At 36.0% G+C, this 10,442-nt stretch overlaps 1 protein-coding gene across 1 annotated transcript in view; it reads right to left on the reverse strand.

Annotated features, from left to right (window-relative positions):
- Positions 1-10,442, reverse strand: part of CNTNAP4 (contactin associated protein-like 4) — a 179,892-nt gene that overhangs the window by 30,699 nt on the left and 138,751 nt on the right. Inside the window, exons 15-16 of the mRNA XM_009996385.1 lie at positions 8,468-8,595; positions 276-446 (exon numbers count right to left, since the gene is read on the reverse strand). Coding sequence (XP_009994687.1) covers positions 276-446; positions 8,468-8,595 — 299 coding nt within the window. The remainder of the gene's footprint in view (positions 1-275; positions 447-8,467; positions 8,596-10,442) is intronic.

Consider the following 10,442-nt stretch of genomic DNA (forward strand, 5'->3'; position numbering starts at 1 on the left):
AAAGAGCTAACACATAATAATCTTTAATACTGACTTTTTGACATTATAGTTTTGTGCATCTTTTTAATTAGAGAAATCATATAATTATAAGAAATATATCATATTTATATATATCAAATAAATCATACAATTACAAGAATTATCTCTACATGCTAGAGCTACAGAACGGTTTTAGAATATTATGCCTTTAAGTTAATTCTATTTTAGTCCTATTGAAAGCTTTAATAATAATATTAATAAAACTAACAACAGTAACTATCAGTCATGTTACTTACAGTATAATTCTATTCGTATGAAGTCTTTAATTCCAAGGTTTTCTAAAAACACTCCTGAGGAAGCAGTAGTTTTAAAGAAAAATGAGACATCTGCACTAAGCTCTCCATGTAAGGTAGGGAAATGCAAGTAGGACAGCTCTGTGTTGAAGGATGCTGAATTCCAGAATGTTCCTAGTTGTGAAAATAAAATATATGAAGTGACAGATACAGTTGTGCAACCAATTAAACAAAGAAAAGTGCCAAGGTCTAGGAAGAATTGTGATGTTCAGAGAGTCTAACTTCTGCAGAAGCCTCTTGCTCAGTTTTATAAACCGGAAGTAGGGTTTCTTGGAGACACAAAGAAATTATTCAACAAGAGTAATAACTATCAGTTCAGACAACCAAAAACAAATTAAAGGGAAATAAAATGTCTAGCATCTCAGCTAGACAGTCCAGCTAGAGTGTGATGTACCTTTTTATGAAGCAAAAAATAATACATAACAGCTTTGAATGAAATACTATACCTGTATTAATTAATATGTGATATAACTATTACAGTTGTTGTGTGTATTTCTCACAAAATAAAGAAAAGAGTCTTGGGTTGTTTGGGATTTTTTTGTATTCTAGTGAAGTTTTGCCAGTAGAATTCAGGTCTAGTAATTACTGTGGAAGGAATTAAAAAAAAAAAAAAATAATAATTACAAAGATATCTTCTCCTTTAGTTGACTGCAGTTTAGAAATTCATATACATTCTTATTTACATGATAAATCTAATGTAAGTCAGCTTTACTCAAAAAGGCTACCAGACCAAGCATATTTTGTTGGTTTGATTTTTATTTAAACTGGTGTTTAGTCGTATTTTGCTAGATTTTGTTCTTCATTATTAAAAACCTTATGTAAAATCTCTACTAACACCCTCTTCTAATAAGAACATTATCTGTTTTTATGATGTTCAATTAGAAGTACCTTGTTATTTCTGAATTCTTACAGAGGTATCTATATTTCTTTATTAAGCCATACTGCTTTTTAGATCAAATGAGGCATTCAATACTTTCCTATGTAATTGAACAAGGCCATTGTACGTTCTCCTGCTGTGATCTGAGTCTAAATACTGAGTCTAAATCTGAGTCTAAATACTATTGAAAAGTGACTTTTTGCTCCAGGCACTTTGTTTTGGTGGGGCAGTAGGAGAGAGGAGGAAAATAATAATGATTATTATTAATAATAATAATGTACATTTCTTTCTCTTTTGCAAAATCAAACTCTGAAATAGTATACACAGAGACCTGGTCCAGAGCCCAGTGAAGTAAAATACAACTTCATTCACCCATTCTTCCTGTTATTTTAGCAGAGTTTTAATCAGTGTTTGGATCCCTAACCTAGAAAAGCAGCATGACAGGAGATTCATGCATATTCTGGCAATTGCTTGCTGTGACACTCACCATTTGAGAATACTGCTAGCCATCACAAGATAGAACCACCATCAGGATAACTTTTACACTGTAAGGCAGAGCTGTGAACAGATGGCTTATGCTGGGAGGGGAAAGTGTATCTTGCACCTCCCTCTAGTGTGGTTCTTGATGGGCTCCTCAGAAAACCGTATTGTGCAAAGTACCATCAGCCAAAGGCATCAATTTTAAGCTCAACCATTCCAGGTCATGGCTCCCACTAAGTAAACCTAATCACATTTATAACTCAAGTATATAACAGCTATTAAAAAAAAATAATGATCTGGCTGTTACCAGCAATTCAAACACAATAAGAAATTTAATCCTAGTGATTTATAAAAGATTGGTAAAACATTGCTTGGAATTAGAAAAGACATGATAGTGCTATAGAAGACCAGTAGAGTAATGATACAATTAGCTTCAATGAAACATTGGAATGATCTTTGTAAAACACAAATAAGTCTTTGGGGGAGTAAAGGGATAGAAAGTTTTATTCTTCCTCTTTTAATTTCCTGCATTCTCTTATCTAGATGTTCTTTTCCTTAAGTCTGAAAATTGTGTGATTTGTGAATGTTAATCTGCAGTATCAATAAAACAGGTTAAATATAGATCTAGCAAAAGTATACTACGAAGTATCTTCATAGAATCATAGTGAATATAATTATTCATGTTGGAAAAGACCCTTGGGATCACCAAGTCCAACCATCATCCCTACTCTACAAAGTTCTCTCCTAAACCATATCCACCAGCACCACAATCCAAACAACCCTTATACACATCCAGGGATGGTGACTCAACCACCTCCCTGGGCAAACTGACGCTGGAAGTAAGTGGTTTGTTGTTTCCTACATAGCTTTCTGGAACTACCAAGAACCATATTGCTAGGAAGTCAATAATATTTAGCTTTTTATCAGAGTAGTTAATCTACTTAGTCTTCCTATGGGTGGAAAAGATATTGTTTGTTATAAATAAAACAGCATCATATTTACATTGAATTATTTTGAAAATCACTGGAATGCCACTGCCATGTGTGCACACTAGTAACGCTGTTGAAGGTTTATACTGTAGAAGTAGTGCTTAGAAATAGTGCTTACTGAAAACTATAGATCCTATTAACCTGTCCGGTCTACACTACTGAGTTACTTAGTTAACTTAGTTAAACTACCAGTACATGATGAGGATTTTTGCCTTTTATCACTGATCTGATCCTCCCTATCCAGCCTCCTAAAGTAGTCTTTAAATTATGTGATCACTTATTATTTTATCATAACAGTTTTGGTTGGTTGGTTAGTTGGTTTTTTTTATTTTGTTTGTGTTCAGTATTGGTTTGATTTGGGTCTTTTTTCAGAGGGTGCTTGAGAGTGGGGAGATTACTTCACTTTATTCCTGTGCAAAAACAAGCAGGAAATCATCGCTATTTATTACATAATTGAGTTACGTATAATTCTTTCTATATTTGCCCAATACCTGTCAGTTTTGCTACATGCAAAATTTATCTTCATTCAGCACAACACAGAGAAGACAAAAAACACTAAGAAGTAGTGCAAATTGCTTCTTCTAAAGCTATCCTCCTATCGTTATGAAGCCTGACCAGCTGGCAACAGTCTGCCTCTGAGAATTTGTAGAGTTCAGCTGCCTCATCTGTGTCACTACTTCAATCTCCACTACATTGCGGTTTATTATTAGATTCATAGGTTTAAAGACAAAAAGAAAAATAGTTTGACACAAACTATATAAATTCCTTGAGTGAATTCTTGTTGGAAGAAGAGCTTTTATTCTAGGAACAATATTGAAACAATTCAATTAAAATTTGTCTATTTATGGAAGATTTAGAAACTCTCTTACTGACAATTTATATACATATTTATTTATTCACACACATTCAGTCTATTGGCCTGGCTTAAAATCCTGGCCACTTAATCTCTTTCTGATTTTCTCTCCTGTTTTCAGTAACTTTATTTATTATTATTATAGAGTTCTTACTTTATGAAACTCTATTTAAATTGAGCATATCATCTCAGATTTTTGCTGGGTTAGGCAAAGAGATCAGTCTGAAAGACTTCCACTAAAAAATCAGTCTCTTAACCTCTTTACTGCAATCCTTTAACATACATCCTGTTTATATATTGCAACAATGCAACCACAGACTTGCATTAAACTTCTTGATTATGCAGAAAGCAATAAAGAGGATAAATGATGTTGATTAGTCTGAGGTTAAGACAAAAATAAATTACTATTGTTACCTTGTATAAGAGGAAAAAGTGAACACTCAGTATACAAATTCCTGGTTTCAGGTTCAGGCTGGTAGCTTAAACAGCTTTTTTTGGCTAAACTTAGAAATTTACTGTGCTGTTTTAATGCAAACATCAGGTATCACTTATGATCAGTTAATTCAGTTGGTCTCTAGTAGCATTATATCTGAAGCTCATACAATGTTTTTTGTGTAAATGTCAAACTGGGAACTAACCTTGAATGGATTACCTTCTCCAACTTACTTGTTTGTGCTATAATTTTGCAGTTGAATATGTACTTTTCCTGGTTTTTTGTTTGGTTGTTTGTTTTCTTTTTTGTTTGTTGTATTTTCTTCTTTGTTGGTTTGGGTTTGTGTGTTTGTTTTTAATTCAATCAATTATGCAATATTCTGCAAAATATCTTACTAAACTCCAAATATCTAACTTTACCAGTATTGTCTTTACCAGTACCAAAATTCTTCAAAAGTTTCATAAAATCTTATGCTGAATAAGGTAGTATCTTTACATTGCATTGTACTACCTTTATTTTATGTTTTATTAAATTATTATCTATGTAATAAATTTTTGGTTGAGGTCAAGAATGAGTCTGATGCTCACATGCTCACATAAATTACCCATTTATTACATATAATTTTTGCAAATTAGCTTTATTTCCATGTTCTGGGTATATTAATTGACATCTGCCTTTTTCTTGAATAATGACAAAAACAGTGGAGATGTCTCTTTCTTTTTTATGAAAACCATAGTATTTCTGTCTATTAATTGTACAAAGGTTTCTTTAGTCCTCATATACTTCAAAACTTTTCCTGATGTCCTCACTTAACATAAGTTATTGAATCTTAACTTTCATTACATTTAGATACGTTTTTCAAAGAAAAAATAGAGGTGAGAAAAATTGCTTTATTGTTGCTTTTATTAAGTAATCCAAGTGAATATGCCTTTTCAAGGTTTTTTATCTGTATTATTACCATTAACAGTAATAATATTAAAGGCCTTTTAACCAAAATTATTTCCATCCCAAATTACTTTTTTCTAAGTTTAAAATCTATAATATTGTCTGACATTACAAAGATATTTATCTGACATTCAGACTCTGACTTCATGTGCTTCTTCTCATTATATTTTAGAGTTCTCTATTGCAGCTTTTCTACAAGTACTGTGATAATTTAGCATTACTGTGAAATTTAGCATCAATTCAATCACTCAGACTAAGCAAACATCAAGTAAAGCCAGGGAGGTCAATGAGTGTCAGAACTAACTGTGTCTCTTAATGATTCCTTGGAAAAGGTAGTTGGCGTCCATGTTTTAAGATTTGTGATAAATGGCGTCAGATTATGTAACTAATGGTAGCTAGAAACTTGATGAATAGTGAAATTTAAAATCTCCCACTTATTAGTACTACATGAACTGTAAATAATTCTGTTCCATTGTTGTCATTGTTCTTGGTTATGATGGAGGCCCCCTACATCATAGGCTCTGTAAGATGGCTTGCCACTTGAGGGACATGGTTATTCCACTCTATTCAACATCTGTAAGACAACATCTACATACTGCCTCTAATTTTAGGCCCTCCAGTACAGGGAAAACTTTGGTAAGAGAAGTGCTTATGGAGAGGCCATCAGGTTCTTCAGGTCTTAAACATTTCCCTGCCCTGCAGGCTGAGCGGCTGGGGTATTGAGCCTGGAGGAGACACATCTTTGTGCGGGACCTGACAGTAGCCCCTATAATTAAGGGGAAATAATCAAGAAGACAGAGCAAGGCTCTATGCATTGGTGTAAGGTGTATCTCTGAAAATGGGTATATGTTGAAACAACACAGCTTCAGGTTTGATCTAAGTAAAAGGATATTCTCTATGAGGACAGCCAAGCAGCAGAGCAGGCTGTCCAGAGAAGCAGCACTGACTCCATCCTCAATGGCTTCAGAACTCTGTGGGACAAAGGCCTGAGAGAACTAATCTGAGCTCACAAATGATCCTGCTATAAGCAGGAGACCTTCTTAGGTCCTTTCCATTCTGAATTATACCATAATCCTTTATCGTAAGTCCATGAGTAAACAGCTCTTTGATAGGTAGGATAAATGATCAGCTTCCAATCAGATGTCAGAGAATTGAAAAGGATGCACGCAACAATTTGAGGGTTTTTTTCTTACACATTTTTGTAGGAATGCAGTGCTGTAACATGCACCTGTTAACAAATCTTCCAGGTATAATAACCCTGACAAGTCATGAATGAAAGTAGAGATGACATAGAAATAAATATATGCTAATTTTTATTTATATAGCTATGCAGTTTCTTAAGTGACCCTAAAAGTACAGATTGGTACTTCTTTACTGTTACTAATTTCCCCTGAAAATTATTTTAAAATTTTAAAAGAAATGTTAAAAACAAATACAACATCATATGATGAAGGAGGAAAACCACATAACAAATTAAAATAGAAATTTCTAAGTCTATTAAATAATAGTGAAATTAATGAAAACTCATAAAATATAATCTGATATAAAGAAATAAATTTATATATTACTCAACTATAGGCAAAATCCTGTCCATTTGACTTTTCAGTTAAGTTGTTCAGGGTGATCTATAGTATTGCTTCTCCTGACTTTTGATTACAAGAAGGAGCAAGCATAGAAGTTTGTGCAGTACTTTACATACATATGTGAAGGACCAGGTATTTCTTCACACGAACATAAAATGCCCTTTATGTCAGCAGTCATAACTGGCTTAAAGATGGCTGCTCCACGTGGCACTCTAAACCCTCTCCTTGCCTGCCTTCTCTGCCAGAGAACAACAACTCGGATGCCCTGAGGGGGTAGCTGCTGCAGGAGAGGAGCCATGGCGGGAAAAACGGCTGCAAGGGCGGGACAAGGTCCTGTCTGATTGGCTGAAAAGCCTGGAAATACAAAACCGGCCAATCAGGAGCAAAGGAAACCTATAAAGAGACAGCGTGTGCGTGCTGTTTTTCTGCACGCTTTTCCACAGATACCGAAGGTCCCGCTCCTTGCTCTTCGGTGTGCTTTTGCCGCTCACTTCTCGGCGCGGCCGCCGTCGCCCGAGTCCCGGCTCACCTAGTCCCAGCTCTCGCCTGGTTCTGTTTCACTCCAGCTAGACCTGGCTTGACCCAGCTCATCCCGTCCCATCACCCCAGCTTTTCCTGCATTGCCTGCCTGCATTGCCTGTAGCTACCCACCTCAGGAACCTGCCTGCTGCTGAATACGTGTGGTGAGACTAATTCCTGCCACCCCTGGTCCTAAAACCGGGTTGCAGGGGAAGGCATAATTCCTGTCTTACCTGCACTCAAACCACGACCCTATAAGGGACAAGCATCGGGCATATCTTTCCTCCTCCTTCCCTCATAAATAATTAAATAAGGTGTGTAAATAAGGTGTACCCATATATAAGTATTAAGATATATATAAGTTCATGTTATTTGGTGCTTAAAAGATATTTCACAGCTCGTATGTGTTTTAATTACTCTTTTTGAACCTCATGCCCCAAATTGATTTGTTTTCCCCACACTAAACCGTGCATTCGTAAATTCTAATAGGGGATTGGCTGCTGTTATTGGAAATATTAGTAAGTACTGAGCAAGTTTCTCACCTGAAAAAGTCAGTGCCTAAGTTTACTGCTCCTCTGTGAGAGGTGAGCACCATGTGCGGACCTCTCAGCAGATCCTGACAAGCTAAATACACTCCAAAAAGGAGATATAATAGGTTGCAGATCGCGACAACATACAACAAATCTGATTTTTTTTGCCAATGAAGATGGAAATTGATGAAATCAGAAATGTGATCAGAAATCTTTCATGAGGTATCAGTTTTGCTCCAGTTGCCTCATTACCTTTAAATGATTTTTTCGCACAAAATATTGCTGTAAATCTATCTATCTGTCTGTCTGTCTGTCTGTCTGTCTATCTATCTACCTACCTACCTACCTACCTACCTACCTACCCACCTACAGTTATTCAGGATGTACAACTTCATCTTTTGAATTATTGTATAACTTCCTAAATTTTAAATTCCTATGTGGAGTTGAAATTTTGCACATAGATATTGCATATAATGGATTAATCTCTCATAGTATAGTTTCCATCATTGCACAAATTCTCAGAGGAGCTACTATGCATAAGGTTTGGTGATGCAGGCATGCGTACCTCATGAAGGATACGTTTCTCCCAAGAAACGGCAACCAGCTATGAATTCTTCTTAATATAATTCTTCATTAATAATTTAATTCAAGTTGCAGAGAAAAAGAAATAGATTTTTTAGTAAAAATGTCTGTTTGAAAGCTATACTAACCATTTCCATCTTCACTATGGATGTGTGAATATGTCTTTACAACTCTACACTGGTTTGCACTGAACCATACATTTTTTCTTTTTCCTTTCTAATTACTAGAATTAATGGAAGACATTTTTATATAAATTTATCATAGACTGTTCAGCAAACAATATTTAAAATGTATTGCAGTCAAAGCCCACTGTTGTTTAGCAAAATTCTGCAGTTTTTACTTACTATCTCCACGGCAAAGTAAAGGCCCCAGTTTGTAAGCTGCTTCAGAATTTGGTCTGTCAGTATCTGTGATCACAATTTCAGTTACTGGTAAATGCTCCTTGTAGGAAAGGAATCCAGTATCATTAGTCCTGAAAAGGCAAAATGAAAGGCACAGCTCTCCTAAATGTTTCTCATAAACATTTAATTGCCATTTACACATTGCTGGGGAAAATGAAAGAATTAAAATCTGAAAAAAAAGGGCTGCATAACTCTATTGATAATACAAGCAACTATGAACATGAATGTATGCTTTAGCATTGATATTATGATCATTTTACAAGACTGAAACAATTTCATGGGAAGTGGGCACTTCTACGGTTGTGATTGTTTGCACAAGCATGGGAAAACTGGTTTTGACATAATTAGGTACATAACTGGCTGCCTAAGCTAATGTATTTGTCCATGTCAGTAACTGACATACAGGATCTATAATGGCCTGTCTCTTCATTACAGAATATTAAGTGGCTTAGCATAACTTTCAAATAAGTCTAACATTTTTCCTTTTTCACCTTGTCAAGAAATAGCAGATAGAAATATACAGTCATGCCTAGTGCACAGGAAAATGAGCATATACTTTTATGTAATGTACAGAAGACAAAATAAGCAATCTAGCACTCAGGGCATGCACGCAATACTTGTAGTCTTAGATCAAGTCCTTTTTTTAAATCTTCAACAATTTAGCGTTAGAAATTAATTTCTAAATTTCATAGGCACTGCTTTGCCCCTAAATTTCTTTCTCTGAACCCATGGACCATTAATAGAATCAGAATTGTCACAGATCACCAAGTCCAACCATCCACCAAGGAGGAAAAAACCAACAAACCAAAACAAGAAAAAGAACAAAACAAAACAAAACCAACAACACAACAACACCTTCCATGCCCACTAGAACATGTCCTGAAGTGTGGCACATCTACATGTTTTTTTAATACCTCCAGGGATGGTGACTCCACCACCTCCCTGGGCAACCTGTTCCAGTGCCTGAGTACTCCTTCAGTAAAGGAATTATTCCTATTATCTAGTCTAAACCTCCCCTGGTGCAACTTCAAGTCATTTCCTCTAGTCCTGTGTTTATTCACTTGGGAGAAGAAACCCAAACCCACCTCACTACAACCTCTTTGCAGGTAGCGGCAGTGAGTAATACATTCTCCCCTTAGCTTCCTCTTCTTCAAATTAAAAAAAAAACAACAGCACAGTTTCCTCAGCCTCTTCTCATAGAACTTGCTCTCTCTCAGCTTGGTTGCTCTTCTCTGGCCACAATCCAACAACTCAATTTCCTTCCTGTAGGAAGGAGGGTCCCAGAGCTGAACGCAGTACTCAAGGTGCAGCCTCACCAGTGCCAAGTACAGGGGCATGATCAATTCCCAACTCTTGCTGGCCACACTATTCCTGATGCAGACCAGGATGCTGTTGGCCTTCTTGGCCACCTGGGCACACTGCTGGCTCATGTTAAGTTGGCTGTCCACCAAAACCCCCAGGTCCTTCTCCACTATGTAGCTTTCCAACCACTCATCCCTAAGCCTGTAGCTTTGCATGGGGTTATTGTGATCGAAGTGCAGGACCAGGTGCTTGCCCTGGTTAAACCTCTCACAGTTGGCCTTCACCAAAATCTGAGTGCTATAATTCTGAAAGACATCAAAATGACATAACCACTCAGGCACTCTGGATCTAATAGCTACAAGCACAGTGCCAAAAATAATCATTTCTGTTTTTCTGGAAAATTGGGAGAAACAAAAATTAAACCCCAACACAACTACCACCCATAGTTCCATTTTTTGAATGTAAAATTGATGTTTAAAAAACCCCACAACAAACATGGGTGGGAAAATCACCCATAAAAATAATCTTAATTTTGGATTAATCAAAATTTTCTGTGCAGAAAACACAAAAGCAGAAGAGCTTTGGTGTTCTTTTCTGTTAAAAATCAGGGAAGTCA

Source organism: Chaetura pelagica, unplaced genomic scaffold, assembly GCF_000747805.2.
Source record: "Chaetura pelagica isolate M959 unplaced genomic scaffold, ChaPel_1.0 scaffold144, whole genome shotgun sequence".
NCBI lineage: Eukaryota > Metazoa > Chordata > Aves > Apodiformes > Apodidae > Chaetura > Chaetura pelagica.